Source organism: Periplaneta americana, chromosome 13 (assembly GCF_040183065.1).
Source record: "Periplaneta americana isolate PAMFEO1 chromosome 13, P.americana_PAMFEO1_priV1, whole genome shotgun sequence".
Classification (NCBI taxonomy): Eukaryota; Metazoa; Arthropoda; class Insecta; order Blattodea; family Blattidae; genus Periplaneta; species Periplaneta americana.
In genome coordinates, this window is record NC_091129.1 from 154,531,027 (window position 1) to 154,549,513 (window position 18,487).

The following is an 18,487-nucleotide window of genomic DNA, read 5'->3' on the forward strand; positions in this document are numbered from 1 at the left end:
AAGTAAGTTGGTGCGGCTTACAGCTGTTTCGGTGCTTCATCACACCATCCTCAGAGCCTACTAGATCTTGGCGCTATCTCAACTTCCCTGCCTGTTGTGTGGGTGCGTTCGTGTGGTGAAGAGTTGTGTCAAATAGTGTGTATATTCTGAAATTGATCTGTGTGTTGAGAATTTGATCAGGGTGTGTTTTAGTGTGTCTGTATACTCGTATTTAATATTGTTCTAGTGTGTTGAGTTTTTGGTTCTTGGGTTGTATGTGTAGGACTTCCATGTCCGCATTTATGTTATTGTATGTATGGTTAGCATTGGTTATGTGATCGGCGTATGTAGATGTATTGTGTCCTCTGGTTATTGCTTTAATGTGTTCTTTGTAGCGTGTTTGGAATGATCTGCATGTCTGATCAAATTCTCAATACACAGATCAATTTCAGTTCTTTGTAGCGTGTTTGGAATGATCTGCATGTCTGATCAAATTCTCAATACACAGATCAATTTCAGTACACACACACTATTTGACTCCATTTTTCAACAATCAAACGCACCCACACAACAGGCAGAGAAGTTCGAGATGACACCGAGATCTAGTAGGCTCTGAAGATGGTGTGATGAAGCACTGAAACAGCTGTAAGCCGCACAGACTTACATAATTAACACGAGTATGTCCGCTAGTTAATCAATTACTTATATTCAAGTGTTAAAAGTAGTGTACGCAAGATTCAAAATGGACTAACAGAATGCTCCAAATTGTCAAAATACACTTGAAATCAGTGGCGTAGCCAGGCTAATTATTTTGGGTGGGCCAGATATGCACAGTTTAGAAAGTACCTGAACCATCTCCTGACAATGCCGCTGCCATCAACTCTCATGAAACTCATTCTCGGAAGTGTTATTTAATAACATGCAAAATTATGATAAACAATCATGCAAGGCATATCTATACAAACGCTTCATAAGGTGAACTGGAGCTGTTGAGATTTCCTAGCAACGTATCTGTCGATCGCTGATGATGGATTCTTCAACAAATCCCAACTTTTCTCCCTCTCAATGGATAGAATTGCTAGATTACAAAGCCTTGTACTTGGCATGATTGTCGAATTTTTTCTTCGTTTCAGAGCTTTGAAAAGTTTTATATCATTGCCTTAATGAAGGACGAACATTCACTAATATCCATTTTTGGAGATTGAGGTGCTTCCGATAATGAATTTGCAAGAGCAAGAATACCGTCCAAACATGCCAAATAAAATACTTACTTACTGGCTTTTAAGGAACCCGGAGGTTCATTGCCTCCCTCACATAAGCCTGCCATTGGTCCCTACCCTGAGCCAGATTAATCCATTCTCTACCATCATATCCCACCTCCCTCAAATCCATTTTAATATTATCTTCCCATCTACGTCTCGGCCTCCCTAAAGGTCTTTTTCCCTCCGGTCTCCCAACTAACACTCTATATGCATTTCTGGATTCGCCCATATGTGCTACATGCCCTGCCCATCTAAAACGTCTGGATTTAATGTTCCTAATTATGTCAGGTGAAGAATACAATGCGTGCAGTTCTGTGTTGTGTAACTTTCTCCATTCTCCTGTAATGTCATCCCTCTTAGCCCCAAATTTTTCCTTAGCAACTTATTCTCAAACATCCTTAACCTATGTTCCTCTCTCAAAGTGAGAGTCCAAGTTTCACAACCATAAAGAACAATCGGTAATATAACTGTTTTATAAATTCTAACTTTCAGATTTTTTGACAGCAGACTGGATGATAAAAGCTTCTCAACCGAATAATAACACGCATTTCCCATATTTATTCTGTGTTTAATTTTCTCCTGGGTATCATTTATATTTGTTACTGTTGCTCCAAGATATTTGAACTTCTCCACCTCTTCAAAAGACCAAATAAAACAAGGTGTCAAATGTTTCTAGCTGATATAACAATTCAGTAGCCTCCACAGCTTCCTTCTTTTTTGTCGCTGCCCGACAATTTTTCAGGCCCACCACAGTTAAATTGGCTCTTGAAGAAATGAACGCATTTTTTACTTCTTACCTTAATGCTATCGACTGTAACTATTGCTCTGGATCCATGGTTTAGTTTTAATGTTGAGTATTTTCCATTAAAAAAGCGCAAAATTTCGTGTATTTTTTGGGTAGACCTGGGACCACCTGGCCCACCTGCTGGCTACGCCACTGCTTGAAATTTACTTCAATTACAGAAAAGATATTATTTTACACAAGCATGTCAATATCGATATCAAAGAAAGAGGAAAATCGTTATAAGAGATGCATTTTAACATCCTCTAATTCTATCTTTGAAAAATATTGGAGTGCAAGAGGTCATATGATTTTAATGTCAAATGCCTGGCATTAGAAAACAACAACAACAACATCCTCTAATTTTACAGGATCAAGAGATTTTTGTTACATTCCCTGGAGTTCAAAAATACTATTTTTTGTAGAATTCGAGTCTGACATTTCATGTGCAATAACACATATCCTGTTGTTCATCTATGTTAAATTCGAAGTAGAAGCCTTACATCTTATGTTTTACAAAACTAAAGAGATGGTTAGCCCGATTAAGACAAATCGCGACTCTAATAGGGTAGAGTAGAAGTTTCCATTCATTCTTCTATATTTTCTCCAAAAAGGGATGTGTGGTAAGAGACCATCAATTGTCACTTGGATAACACTACGAGTATGCAACAAATTTTAACTTTTTGTTTGTTCCTGGGTTTTAAATATAAAGTCCTAATTGATTATATCTGAAAAGTGTAGATAATTTTAATTATTCCCAACGAACTTTAGTTTTATGACCAGGTCATTGATTTTTTTAGATACGTTTATACCTACTTTTGGTTTAATTTCTTATAGGTCATATTTTTATTACATTTAAGACAGATCCAGTGCGAGGCATACTAGAACTAACTTCAAATCTGTTAATTAATATAAACTACCCAGTGTAGCCTATACATTTCTGCATATTTAAGACATCGCATCAGGAGGCTATTATATATGCATCCAAAAGGTGGATTTTGTTACATTTGTGGCCAATTTTAAAGTCGAATTAAGTAAATTTAAAAAATATCATTCTCCTGGTTACAAAACCAAAATTTGAGGTGAATGATACAAACCTTCTACACTTTTTAGGCATATGAAATGAAATGAAATGGAATAGCCCAATATGTCCCATGAAGGGCAAAGGCCTTCTACCCTTGGGTAGCTCAGTTTTCCTAACTTGGCGAGATACTCCATGTTAGGTTCAATGCTGTTCGTTAGGTATAATGTTGTTTGACACTACACTTTTCACTGCTCTCTTATTAAACTTCCCTCAAACAATGATGCTTGCATGTTGCTGTTCCAGTCGTTGCTCAGTTGTCTGCCTAGCGATCTAATCTAATCTAATCTAATCTAATCTAATCTAATCCACTCTTCTCTGTCCCTTGCTATCCGTGTCCATTGGTGCCCTGCGTGATCTTTGATGATGTCCTCCCATCTGCGTCTTGGTCTGCCTTGCGTCCTTTACCCAATCCATGTGTCCCAAACAGTACTTTTGTAGGTCCATCTGTTGTCTTGTAGTCTGGCAATGTGTCCTCCCCACTTCCATTTGCTTTGTGTGGCAGTTTGTGCGACGTCTGTTGTCTGTGCTAGTTGTTGGATTGTGGTGTTTGGTATCCTGTCTCGCAGCGATATTCCTAAGATTTTGCGCTGCATTTTACGTTGTCATATTTGAAGTTTGTTCTTTTGCTGTGATCTTAGCGACCATGTTTGACATCCGTATAATAGCACAGGATGTACACATGTTTGTAGGGTGTGAAATTTTATTTTCTGGCTTATCTTTCTGTCTAGGAGTATGAACTTGAGGCCCCAGAATGCTTTCCAGGCTAGGCAGATTCTCCATCTCAGCTCCTTTTCCATTTTGTCTTGAAATGAAATCAGTTGCCCCAGATATGTATATTCGTTCACATATGCTAGTGTCTCTCCATCTATTAGTATGGCTGTTTGTGGACCATTTGACATTAGTTTGGTTTTTGTTTTGTTTAGTGTGAGACCGGCTTTTTTGCTTTGTTCATGTAGTTGTTCGAGCATTGTTTGTAATTCTCCTGGAGTTTTACTGAATAGGATCACATCATCAGCGAATCGTAAGTTTGTTAGATAGTTTTTAGCATAAGCAGTTACGAAATGTCATTCATTATCCATGAACAAAAACTGTGTTACATAGTGTAATGATTTTCTTCATTCTTGGAAGTTTGCCACTCAGTATCTTCACTTAGCAAAATCGCACTGTCTGAAAAATATCCAGGATAGAAAGAAATAGTTTTCAAACACGCCAATTCATGGTCTCATGGCCACAGGATGCAGTATTGCATCCGAGTAATGATACAATGTATTACAGGAAACTCTATTTTATATTACCAGAACACACTAAAAGCAATTATCTTTTTAAACACAAGCCCTCTTTTGTTTTTACAACAATTACATGTAACTCTTATTTCATTCTACGATTTAACATTACATTATTATTTCCAACAAGTAATACGCTTATGATCTGTCTCAGATATACCAAGAATTTCAAATACAGTATTTAATGAAGGAATATTACACATGTAACGATATGAACTGGAACACAGCTAGTGATCTCATGCTAGCATCCAAGTTTTACTACATTAAGATCCCAAAAGTTAAATAAAATAATGTACGTAGCCTACAAGCTTGTTTCAGGAAATATTTTAATTCCCTTACAAGAAAACATCCAAGTTCTTACAATGTTTCACTTAAAACAAATGTAAATAATTTTGAAGGGCATACATAAACTTGTAAATATTGTTATTTGATGATTTTAATATGTACTATTCACTTTTTGGCAATTAAGCAATTATCTATCTTAATTTTCATTATTACTGAATGGTCGTGCTTTTCATTTTTAAGACTTCACACACTTTTAGGTGTTTTCTGCGAGCTTAGAAGTAATTTATGATCCTAATTAACTGAAATATCACACAAATTCTGTAGCCACAAGCAAGAGTGCAAGTCTGTGCATAAGTAAGCAAAGCACTTCACTGTTCAAATAATTAATGATAACATACCTGTTTCAAAGGTGTAATTTGCCTTGAAACCTCGTCCCTGAAGTTCCCCACTGCTGAACACCATGACAAGTCGAGGTCCATCTGACACCACTACAAATGGTTGTTTCTTTTCACCACACATTTCGTGGTCAAATTTATCGTAAGAGTCTGTTGTCTCCTGACCTTTTAGGTAGATTTTCAAATAACCATCTGGACAGCTGAAATATGAAAGAAGAATCAAGACTAAATATAAAACTTTTCAAAAGCTTTCGAAGTGTTAAAATTGAAGAGTCCACTGCAAGAATGATGGATGTCATTTGGAATACATTTTGCAGGAGAAGCAATTGAAAGTTTGAAATGCTTAGCGCTCAAAGCTTAACTGTGATTTTCCGATCATTACTGGACAATGATTAGCAGAGTTAATGCCATATGAAGACTCCACTGCAAGAATGATGGATGTCATTTGGAATACATTTTGCAGAAGAAGCAATTGAAAGTTTGAAATGCTTAGCGCTCAAGGCTTAACTGTGATTTTCCGATCAATACTGGACAATGACTATCAGTGTTAATGCCATGTAACTCTGTATGTACATTCTATATGTCTTAAGCTATGCATTGACAGTCTTGGTTCATTTTCGACAAGAAAGTGACATCCATCATTCTTGCAGTGGACTCTTCATATAACTCTCTATGTACATTCTATATGTCTTAAGCTATGCATTGACAGTCTTGGTTCATTTTCGACAAGAAAGTGACAGCCATAATTCTTGCAGTGGACTCTTCAATTGTTAAAGAGATCGTAATTTACAATGTAAGCAATTATTGCAACCTTTTTACACTGGAAAACGCCTTGTTTTGTTTATTTTAGAAAATGAAGCACTTTTTCATGTTTTTTTCAGTTCAAAATATTGTTATATATCCATACAAAACTAAAACAAAACTAACATAATTCAATTTAAATCCTGTCCAAATTCAACGTCGCAAATTTCTAGCGCAATAATTAACAATAGATCCCTATTAGAAACAACAACAACCAAATTTCTTGGCTTAAAAATCGATAATGTGTTAAATTGGAAAAATCATATTAAAGAAATTACCCCCAAACTAAATTCAGCTTGTTTTGCTATTAGATCTATGCAAAAGATAGTAAATATCAATACCTTAAAAACAATATACTTTGCATACTTCCACTCGGTAATGAGTTTTGGAATAATATTCTGGGGAAATTCCACAGATAGTAACAATATATTTCTATTACAAAAAAGAGTAATTAGAATAATAGTAGGTGCCAAATCTAGGGAATCGTGTAGGACTATTTTCAAAAAACTACAAATAATGCCCATGGCTTGTCAGTATATCTTTTTATTAATAGTCTTCCTCGTATGTAATCGTGAAAACTTTGTAACTAATTCAACAGTTCATAGCATAAATACACGTCAAAAATGATTCTCATACTCCATCGGCAAGTCTATCATGCTATCAAAAAGGAGTGCGTTATATGGCAGTAAAAATTTTTAATAGCCTCCCTATCGATATAAAAAATGAAACTCAAAACATAAAATTATTTAGGGCCAAATTAAAGAAGTACCTAATTTCTCACGCCTTCTATTCTGTAGGTGAATTCATGACATTCAATAACACTTCATGAAATTGATACTAAAACTATGTGTTGTACTAGTAGACTATATTGTAAATCTCGTCTGTATATATTTCATCTAGACTGTGACTATAAATTAAGATTTTATAATAGTATTAAGTTTTTTGACTTGTTCCATATTCTAGCTGTAAGCATGTATGAATACCATGGAATGTTAATAAATACAATACAATACAATAGCTAAGAAGTGATACTTCATATCTGCAAAAATGGTCATTTAGTTTAACTACATTATTATTTAGATTAACTACATTATTATGATGTTCACAAAATTGGAAAGTTAACAAATATTTTGTCCTTGAGTAAATGATCTTACAAAGCAGAAACATATATAAAAGTTTGTCTATTTTGAGAAAAACTAAAACAATTTTTTATTCACCTCCAAATTTACAGGTAGGAGGTATCACTTCTTAGCCATCGACTAAAGAAAGCAAAGAAAAATAAATAGAAAACATTTTCAAATAACATTCTAGCAAGAATTATTTTTTTTCTCTCGTAAAATTCACAATTTGCATGTTAAAACCTTTTTGCTCACAGGTATTGATATAATAATAACAATTTTCTGCTTTATTAATTTACATAAAAGTTCACAACTAGAAATAATAGCAAAATTAATTAAACAAAACACAACAGCTACATGTTGCAGGCTCGTCTTTACTTACTCAGTTCCTTCCTTTTGATTTCCTTTTGAAATATCTAATAGTCCAAACACAAGGCGCACACGCTCTAGATGCTGGGAGTCTTGCATGCCGTATACAAAATATCGACACACAATCTTCGGTATATATGGAAATGGCCAATTAGGACTATACACTGTACCACTTGATTCTTTTTTACTTAGGATCTTCTGATCACATTCAGAACCACGGATATGCTCTCCATCATTCTTCACAATAAAATCTGTTAACGAAAAAAAATTTCCTTATGAAAGAACCTGAATTATCAACATATTATGTACTCATCCTGTATTCTAACAGTGCACATTTCATTTATATTTTCATCACAATGTGTAGATTATATTCGAAATGGGAAGAAATCATTGGTTGATTATTCAAAAAAGGTTTGGATTGGACATTTCCATTGCTGGTGAATGTAAAATCTCCAAAAAGTAGGACACAACCTCAAAAAAAAAAAAAAAAATGGACAAAAAGTCCATAGCATCGTAATACATAAGACATGTACTGTATAAAATTATTCTAAAGTAAGATCCCAGTTTGAAATTACTGTATCTTCTGTGCATATTAACAGTTTGGTTCTATATAGATAACATTATGCTTTAGAGAGATTGTTTTTTTTTTTTTTTTTTTTTCGACATGCATTTCGTTGGTATGGTTACTGTGTCACGCTTGTATAAACTATTAATTTTGTGGCTAAATAATAATAAATTTAGCTTCCCTTATAAAAGGGTTGCCAGATTTGACAAAGCGTATTACATATACACCTAAAAGGTAAAATGATGAACATTTGAAATGGTTAGGGAATCGAATATACAAAATGTGCCCAATGTGCCCATTTACAGTTAAGAAAGGGGAAAAAAAAATATCATGATAGGTTAGAATGATTTGAATGCCATATACCGCGAGAAAAATAATAGTACGAATTTATTGGCATTGATATCTAAACCAATCAACAGCCATCGGTTAAGATAACTTGAAATTTCCAATATCACTCCCATACAAATGATTTCTCAATATCTGAACCGATCCTTTGAGGGCACTAATGGCTATTTCCTTCACAATGCTGTGTGTTAGCCCCAGGTTTTTACATTTGTTGGCAAAGAAGGAGGGTATGGTACCTCGTGCTCGCACCATCAGACCTATTACATCAATGTGGGACAGGCTATATTTATCTTTATAGAACGGGATTGTTGGTTCATAGATCCGTTTCTTTTCACTGTCTACCTCATGCGGTTGATCTGCATGTGTCTCAAATCTGATGGTGGGATCGAGAATGTATGCCGAGTTGTTCTTAATGGCAATGATATCAATTCGCCGAACACTTCCTTGTGTGGCTAGTCCCTGCACCTCTTGATGGACTGTAAACCCTACCTCCTTCAGTGCCTCGGCCAGCATAGAATGGACAGCATGGTTACGAATGTTGCGAAGGGCCTCACTATAGGGGCAGAAGCCAAGGATATGGGTAAGAGTTTCAATCTCGCCGAGACAGCGCCTACAGAGGGTACCATCCCGACTTCTACCCGGTACAGCTCGGACCGGAGCGACATAGCCTACCATTTTAAGGGCATCTATCCATTCCGAGAGGGTTAGACCTTTGTGATTTCTTATCCAGCTGTTTGCTGGGGGGAACTCTTTGTTAAGAATCACTCCTTTACCCTTTTGTTACAATGTAGGGGACACCGGGGCGGGACGGGGTACCTAATGATTGAAGTAAAGTTTGGAGGTGCAAATGATAAGATAGGAATACGAAACATGAGGTATGTTTTATTTAAACATTTTATCACAAATAGAACGCACAAAAGAAGCAATATTTCACAGTTCTCATTAATGAAATATGAAAAAAAGAAAAAGGTGCGTCTTATCCCGTTCCGCCTTGTGTACGGGGCGGAATCGGATGCTCTCAATTCTTCTTTAATTTACACTTTGCAAGTCTCACAAATCAGAACGAAATCATCGTCATCACACGAGTTATGAGCCCATTGCTTGCACTTTACACATGACACCCACCCTTCATTTAACATGGAACAAAGCTCATTGCAGTAGAAACATTCTGTGTCTTCAACTTTTTCTTCTGCAGTTTTCCTTACCTTCTTCGGTTTAGGCCTCGATTGTTTTTCTGAGTTTCCTATCTTTTCTTGGTCTAACAGTTTCCTTTTCACTTTAGTCTGTTTCATTTCTTTGGTTTTTTGTGCTTCTTGCAGTTGTGCTTTGTAGGGGCTGGAAGTGAGAATTGCTGTTTTCCCTCTTTTTCTTGCTACCCTCCTCTGACCAATTTTCACTTTTGGGACCGGCATAACATTTTCTGGGGAAAGGAAAGGGAAACAGGAATTAAGTGAATTAGGCCTATGTGTGGGGGTATCTGGCATCCCGGAACACAGAGATTCCGGTTCATCCACCGAAGTCGTCAATTCAACAGGCCAAACTGAGGAGGGAACGATTGGGATATCGTTTGCTCTTTCGGTTTCCAGAATTTCTTGATTCATAGCAGGTAAAACTCTGTCAGCAATCTGAATATCAGTTGTTGCTGCAGGTAGAAAATCATCATAGGAGAAGACATATATGTTTGTTGGCCAGATGTCTGTCTTTTCGAACCCTTTTAGCGCAGTTCTCATGTTCGCAGCGTTTATGAAAGCCTGTCCGAAAAGAGTTGAAACTTGCCATAAGGTGACTACTTTTCCTGGGTTCTATCTTAACCATCTTCTCACCTCATCCTCGTAATATAAGCTCAAAGGTCTCATAAATGCCACGTCCAGTGGCTGGAGCCGATGGGAGCAATGGGGAGGGAGAAACAGTAAAATAACACAGTTGTTGCGAGCTAGATCAATAACATCAAAGCTCTTTGTGTGTGAAGCATGACCGTCTAGAAGAAGAAGCACAGGTCTTTCCTTTTTGGCGTTAGAAAATGCAATGAATTTCTTCAGCCACTTCAGAAATAGATCGGCTGTCATCCATCCAGAATCATTAACTTCGGCCCAGCCTCCTGAAGGTAAACCAAATTCAAATTCCTGTTGTTTCCGTTTCCTAGGATAGATTAACATGGGAGGCATAAAATTTCCAGCCGCCGAACAACAAATTTCAAGTCACTGTGTTGCCACGTTCTACTGATGTTAACACACCAACCTGACGCTGCCCCTTTGTTGCGATAATTTTAGAATGCTGTTTAGGTACCACGGTCATGCCAGTTTCATCACAGTTATAGATTTGTGCCCCTGTAAATTTATTTTCATCAATGACATGTGTCAACAACGCAAAAAATTGAGACACTGCAATCTTGTTGAAGCCCATTGCTCGCGCTCCCGATGTGCCTTCTGGTTTTCTCATGCTTAAATCAGGGTGACGAGCCATGAATCCTAGACCCCAATCTTCTCCTGCCATTCCCGTATTCTTATTGAAAGGATGCTTGCAACCGTTTCTCTCTGCCAGATGGTATGCCAACATACAGAATTCTTTCATTGTTATACCAAAAAGTCTTTTTTGCATATCCTTTAGATATTGTGCAAGTCCAAGTTCTTGCTCTGTATTGAACACACACTGAAATTTTCCTAATGTTTTATCAACTGTCGCCATTGGATTTTCCTTTTTCTTTTTCACATAACGTTCCAGAGTTGTTGAAGACACGTTGAACTGTTCTGATGCTTTTTTGTATCCCATTTTCCCACTAATTACAGAATCAACGGCTTCTTCCATGCCTTCTGCGGACCATTGTTGTCTTTCTGTCTTTTTTAAATAAGTCCGTACCATCTGCACACAGAAGAAACAATATGCAACACGTTAAAGTAGGAAAGAATAAATGAGATAAGCAAAGATTGACCTGAACCCCGTTCCGCCCCAAGAACACTTATTGAAAGAATATCACATCGTTATCACGTATCATACGCTTTTCTCTATTGTAATGTGAAAATAATGTAGTTGAAAGCATGCTGAATTTAATAGAAAGAGCGGTTAATTCTGAAAAATACAGCTCAACTTAGCTTACCTTGGCTAAACACTTGCGAAATGTTACAGCAGCACTCAAATTTCCGCAACTCTACTGAGATCTCAAACCAAACAACTTACAGTAACATTCCAACCTCATTGAACAAAGCACAGCAGCCTACTGAAGGACACTAGAATGTTACAGGTGATTGCCGCGCCTTTGGTGGGAAATAGACCCACTATCTTGTTCTACCCCGGTATCCCGTCCCGCCCCGGTGTCCCCTACACCAATTTTCAAATTCTTTTACAATGGTTTTGCCTTTACAAGTTCCTATTGGCCTCGTGCAATGCTATTACGAATGCAATAGACAATATCCCAATGCACTGAGAAGATTTGAACATTATATGGATTGAGGAGTCTGGCGCAGTTACTGACAAAAAGCAATCGGGTAAACAGAAATTAGGGTATTTCTTAGTACCAGTAGATCTAACAATTGATACCGGGTGATACTGAAAACATTCCTAAGACTGCACTTAGTATTGCCGTTTATAACATAGAAGAACGGCTATTTCTTAATAAACAACACGGTGATGGTCATATTGAACTTTTTTTTATTTCTTGTTTCTTTGTGTTATAATAAATTCCCATTACTTTACGGACAAATCGGTATTTTTATTTTTGTAGAATCTAAAAATCTGCCAAAATTACAGCCATTTGAAACTGGGAACTTACTTTAGAATACATTATACCATTTGCAGTATATTTTGAAATTCTGGCTAAGAATGAAAAATGAATATCCAGATTTACATGAAATAGCAATCAGATTCCTTGTTTGTTTCTCCACCACATATCTTTGTGAAGTTGCATTTTTCGCCATGACTGTGCTTAAAACGAAACAGAGGAACCACTTGCTGCAACTTTATGACTGTCTCCGTTTAGCTATTGGTTCAATCCGTCCCAGAATTGAGAAGCTAACGGACAGAAGACAGCAACAAAAGTCTCACCAGCCTCGTTAAAAACTTAAAAATTTTGAAGTGTAATAAAAAATAAAATAAGTTAAGCATCGTGGTTAACTTTTTCAATAACTCATACTTATTGGTGTGTTAATGTGCTGCAATTTTAAATTCATAATATTAATTAGTGTTGAAAAAGTGTTAAAGTTGAGAGATTCATGGACTTTTATGCATAAAATTACATACACTGCACATAAAAATATTTGGGGTTTGAAAAGACAGCTTCATAATCTATAACTCTTTCTCATGTCAACATCAACACAATAGCTGTAATTTGTTTTGTCCACATATTATGTACTAAGAAAAAGTACCAGTTATGAATTAAAACACGTTCATTTCACTAGGTAATAACACACAAGTTTCAGTATTTGGTCGCTCCAGAATGACAGGCACCTATGACTAGATTCTATGTTCATAGTTTTTTGTGTGCACAGTGAAGCTTGTTGAACAACAAAACAGCTGATGCAAATGCTCCTCACACTTGAAGCTTCAAGATCTGGTGGAGATTTCAGAAAAATAGCCAAAAATAGGCGCCCAACCTCAAAATACTGACTGAAAAATTCCTAACATCTGCATTATTTGGCACCATTGACCTGACATGTCTCGTGTAACACAAAATTAGATAGATCTATTGGATGAACAAATAATATTGTGTAAACCAGTTCAAAAGTTTTGCTTTTGGCATTGTCAGGCACTAGCAAGAAAGCAATATTGAAAACAAACTGTCTTCTTATAAATGCAGTTTACTGTAACTTATTTTGCGCAAAAGCAACATCATAAACTTTTCGGAAGAGTAATTAAAATTTCCTTTTTAAATAAATCATTCTAGTAGGGTAATTAGGAAGATAAAAAATTGAGGTACCTAGATTATTTAACATTATAACATTATCAAAATCATAATCTTAACATTTCAGTTCACAGATCAATGTTTTCCATTTTTTCTTGTCTTTTCTTTTCTAATTTGATTTGAAGGTCTTTCTGAAAATGAGTCCCAGACACACTGCAGTTATAGCCAGGCAACATTCAAAACACAGAGCTTCTATTCTCGAGTAACGCATAATGTCATTGTTCCATGTCCACCAGCTGATAACAAGAGGCGTAATAGAGAGGCCTAGGTCATTTTACACTTTAAGATTGACCTGAAATACGGAATATAACAATGCTATATTACACTGTCTAGCAGTGGCGTACGCAGAATTTTGTCAATGGGTGGGGGGGGGGGGGAGGTGTCATTATTAAAATTGTTTACACTGTCGGTATTTTAAATTTTGTGTATTATTATTATTATTATTATTATTATTATTATTATTATTATTATTATTATTATTGTTGTTATTAGCAAGTAAAGTTCGGAAGTAAATCCCGAAAAGACAAAGTATATGATTATGTCTCGTGACGGGAATATTGTACGAAATGGAAATATAAGAATTGGAAATTTATCTTTTGAAGAGGTGGAGAAGTTCAAATATCTGGGAGCAACAGTAACAAATATAAATGATACTCGGGAGGAAATTAAACGCAGAATAAATATGGGAAATTCCTGTTATTATTCGGTTGAGAAACTTTTATCATCCAGTCTGCTGTCAAAAAATCTGAAAGTTAGAATTTATAAAACAGTTATATTACCGGTTGTTCTGTATGGTTGTGAAACTTGGACTCTCACTTTGAGAGAGGAACAGAGATTAAGGGTGTTTGAGAATAAGGTGCTTAGGAAAATATTTGGGGCTAAGAGGGATGAAGTTACAGGAGAATGGAGAAAGTTACACAACACAGAACTGCACGCATTGTATTCTTCACCTGACATAATTAGGAACATTAAATCCAGACGTTTGAGATGGGCAGGGCATGTAGCACGTATGGGCGAATCCAGAAATGCATAACGAGTGTTAGTTGGGAGGCCAGAGGGAAAAAGACCTTTAGGGAGGCCGAGACGTAGATGGGAAGATAATATTAAAATGGATTTGAGGGAGGTGGGATATGATGGTAGAGAATGGATTAATCTTGCTCAGGATAGGGACCAATGGCGGGCTTATGTGAGGGCGGCAATGAACCTCCGGGTTCCTTAAAAGCCAGTAAGTAAGTAAGTAATTATTATTATCATTACTATTATTATTATTATTATCATTACTATTATTACTATTATTATTATTATTACTATTATTATCATCATCATTATTATTATCATTATTATTATTATTATTATTATTATTATTATTATTATTATTATTATTATTAAAAATATTAACTGTCAATTGCACAAAACATTAAACGAACATTTCACAATAAAGTCAGAGCTCAAACTAAGGAAGGGTGAATACCACTCTTAAGATGAGTTTAAATTCGACAATGTACAATATTTAGCATCTCCATTGCAGAACTGTCAAACAGCCTTTTCAATATGTTTCACAAGTTAAATTTCATATTGTTTCAGCTTCATTTTATTACAAGGTCGGTACTAGACGGTAGGTCTCTCTATAATAAAGACAGCATTGTTATAATTCGAACGTGCCGCAGCACCAAGCACAGGGATTATAGTGAAGGAGGAGAAGAACTACGCCTTATGTCGATGTAGATTTTGTTACTCTAAGAGTGAAACATTACAGAAGGCAAAACGATTAAAGATAAAAAAAAATACTCAAATTTAATGTCATTTTTCCAAAAAATTCAAGGGGGGGGGGGGATTCAAACCCTATAACTCCCATTGCGTATGCCCCTGCTATATAGAGTAAATTGTACTTCGTACTTAACAGGAACAGATCCGTATTATTCAAGAGATACGAGCCAAATGACTTAATCCCACTCTAATATGACAAGTAGGAGCACTTGGTTTCTGTGCACTTTCAAACGTTTGTTGCCGGGCTATAATTTTATTGGTTTATCCCCATTCTCAAATTTTGTAGTTTTCATTCCACTTTGTCCATCAGAGATCTATGATTCTAACGAGAGATCTGTTATTGAGGCAAGGAAATAATTGGGTGAGAAAATATCCATTGATATTGTAAATATACCAACTGAAAAACTCCTTCGCTTCCCTTCCAATAGAAGCAAAGTATTGTTAAATTCAATGACAAGTAATAAGGCAAATTCCTGAGTTAAATGGTCCACGCTATATACATGTAAGAAACATACCCAATTTGACAAAACTTTCACTGAATTCAAATATTCCTTTAAAGCCACGGTTTTGTGTATTGGCAGTTCTTTGAAGTGTGACAAAGGTCACTAGTAGCGAAGATTCTGATGAGTACAGCACCAGGTTGCGTTGTTGGCCACAATAGGTACCAATCACCGCTGATTCATTATCTCCTCCATCATACACTTTCACATAGTCAAAAGGACAGCTGCAACAGAACAGTCAATTTACTGGCAAAGTTTTCATTATAATCGTGATATAAGTAAAGATTACAAATAAACGTTGCTAACAAATAAAAATCACATGTACATTCATTTGTCCTACACTGTTCTGAACAAATATGAATTCAGTGGACAGTTTAACTAGAAATATATTTTGCTTCGAGATGTTTAGAACAAAAATTGGAAATAAAATGATTACCAGGCCTACTCCAATAAAAATATAATGCAGAAATTATATCTACAGTCATCTTTCATACAATGTTCTAAACTAAAATGAATTCAATGGACAGTTTTACTGAAAGCATATTTTACTTCAGAAACTCTAGAATAAGAATTGCAAGTAAAATGATTAGGCTACCTAGGCCTACTCCAATAAAAATATAATGCAAAAAACAAAAGAAAGAAACAAAAAGATACGATGATAGCTACTATAGGTGTATTATTTTGAGGTTAAGAACGCTCTATTTCCTTGAATTTGTATCCTCCTTGGTACCGATAACAGTGAATTACGGGATACAATTAAAGAGGAAGTGAAAAATCTTGGACATGTTCATGTGTTAATAAATGTAGCAGAAATATTAAACATATTAATGTTTTTGATCTAATGTCCTCAGTCAGGGTGACAAGATGCGAAAATGTCATTGGAGGACAAAATGATGAAAAATGGAGGACAATGGGCAGGCCAATTCCAAGGTGTCCTCATGTAACGACAATGTTTTGTACGCTTAAAATGTTACTTTGATGTCTATTATTACTTGCTTGCTGTTCATATGATAATAATACTAATTTGAACGTAAATAAAAAAAAATAATATCAAATATTGTCCTGGTTATGAGTATTACATGTGATAAATTTAGTTTAGGGAATTACAAACAGAAATAAAAATGAAACTCTTTTTTGGCATTGTTACTTCAACCCATATAAATAAAAAGAATTATTTTTTTTTTCGTAAAGAACAAGAAATAATACGTGTTACGAAGAATTAAATTTTCAATAGCTACCGGAATAGATTTTAAAATTTCGAACAGTTTGGCATATTTTTAAATGCCTGAGGGACAAGTGCTCTGAAAGCCAGATGCCTGGTCACCTTGCCCTCTGAAGTGTGAATATTTTAATATTATAATGTCATTAATGAAAAGTAAAATACAATCAATCAACAAGTCCAAAAGAATGGGCAAGTAGGCTACCTCCTAGAGACATGGTATAAATGAAACCTCTGCAAATCTTGGTGTTTTCTTAATATTTACGGACTTTGTTACTAATATTAACAGTGTAGTAACTATATGGAATAAAATAGATTTTTAGGAAACCCTTAAAACAATAAAACTAATCATTGCACTACCTACATGCTAGATGTATTGTAGTACAGATTTTATTTATGCCTCATCATAGCTCATCTCTCCTTCATATATGGCATTACGAATGGAAATTGTCAATAAGCTTTACCTATCCTCCATTCCCTAGATCAGGAGTTCTCAAACTTTTTGAGACTACGTCTCCCTTCACATGTCACATTTTCCTTATGACGCCCCACCCCTGTATTTAAAAAAAAACGAAATTCGATTTGGTGATATTTTTTTAAAGAAAATTGTATTTTACACTAGTACCTTGTATTCTTTTAAATTTAAGATACAACATTAGACTAAAATAAATATGTACACGTACTGAAAATTTACATGTTGCACTTTCTTATGCATTATACTCGTAGATTTTAGTTTCCTCATATAGTCACGAAATCCCTGATAAAGACTGCTGACACACCGGGAGTCGTGACGCACAGTTTGAGAACCCCTGCCCTAGGTTTTTGGAATTTATTCCATCTAATATTAGGAGAAAACTTCCTTTATCCATTTATCTGTTGAAGCAGAGGAGAACTGCATATCTTAGCAGTACATTACAAGATAATTTCGCTGTAACTTACTTTAGTAAGAGATCGTAAACATACAATTTGCAAACATATGAAATAACAAAAACAATGAATGTTATTAACAGGGCTGGGATTTCTACGACAAAAAAAACTCTGGAAATATGCATGTGTGTATTCCCTGAAAAAAAAAAAAAAACCTTCGAAATATGACGCAAAACAAATTAAATATTCTCCAAAAATTACTTAGAAAACTATTATTTTTGGCCATCTTAAAATATTTTGCCATTATTGGCACAAAACATGTGAATAATACTTGGAGAACTGCAAAAAGTATTGTAATAAGACTAAAAATATGCTTTTCTATCAATTATTTCTTCAAACAAGACTTAATGAAAAAATATGGTAAAATATGCATTTATATGACTAATAAAAGCTATGTCTCATATTCAGAAAAGCTAGAAATGTGTTTAATTTAGTAACTTAATTTACAATTCATGTTTAAAAATGAATTCGTTTTTAATTTTGACAGGACAATTAATGTTGATATAGATAATATAGTCACAGTGTCATACTTTATTCTAGTCAAGGCAGTTTTAAATGTAAGCTTGTATTGTAATTGATTTTAGATGATACTCATATTTGTACCTGAAGATGCCCCATTAGGGGCAAAAACGTTTGTATCAAGATTACATAGGATGTAACACATCAATATTTTTTCTCATATGTTTTTCTTTCATATGTAATGCAATATTGATCAATCATATTTTGATATTTGTTATTAGTAACTTAAGTTTGTAAAAATAAACCAGAATAAAAATATGACATCATAGAAATTCGAGCCCTAAAGTTATTAATTATTATATCATAATATGCAGTTCGTGCAATATCACCTTTCAGAGAAACATGCTCACACTTAAAAGATAGAAAAGAAAAACTTCGTGAATACCATTGGATA

At 35.1% G+C, this 18,487-nt stretch overlaps 1 protein-coding gene across 8 annotated transcripts in view; it reads right to left on the reverse strand.

Moving 5' to 3' along the window:
• The window catches only part of LOC138712568 (cubilin), a 909,639-nt gene that overhangs the window by 51,056 nt on the left and 840,096 nt on the right, over nucleotides 1-18,487 (reverse strand). For all 8 annotated transcript variants that reach the window (XR_011335744.1, XR_011335745.1, XM_069844493.1 and 5 more), the window contains 3 exons: nucleotides 15,444-15,652; nucleotides 7,371-7,608; nucleotides 5,073-5,269 (listed from right to left, as the gene is read on the reverse strand). Coding sequence is in view for 6 of the 8 variants with exons in the window: in XM_069844493.1 (XP_069700594.1) it covers nucleotides 5,073-5,269; nucleotides 7,371-7,608; nucleotides 15,444-15,652 (644 nt within the window). In the remaining 2 variants the exon portion in view is untranslated. The remainder of the gene's footprint in view (nucleotides 1-5,072; nucleotides 5,270-7,370; nucleotides 7,609-15,443; nucleotides 15,653-18,487) is intronic.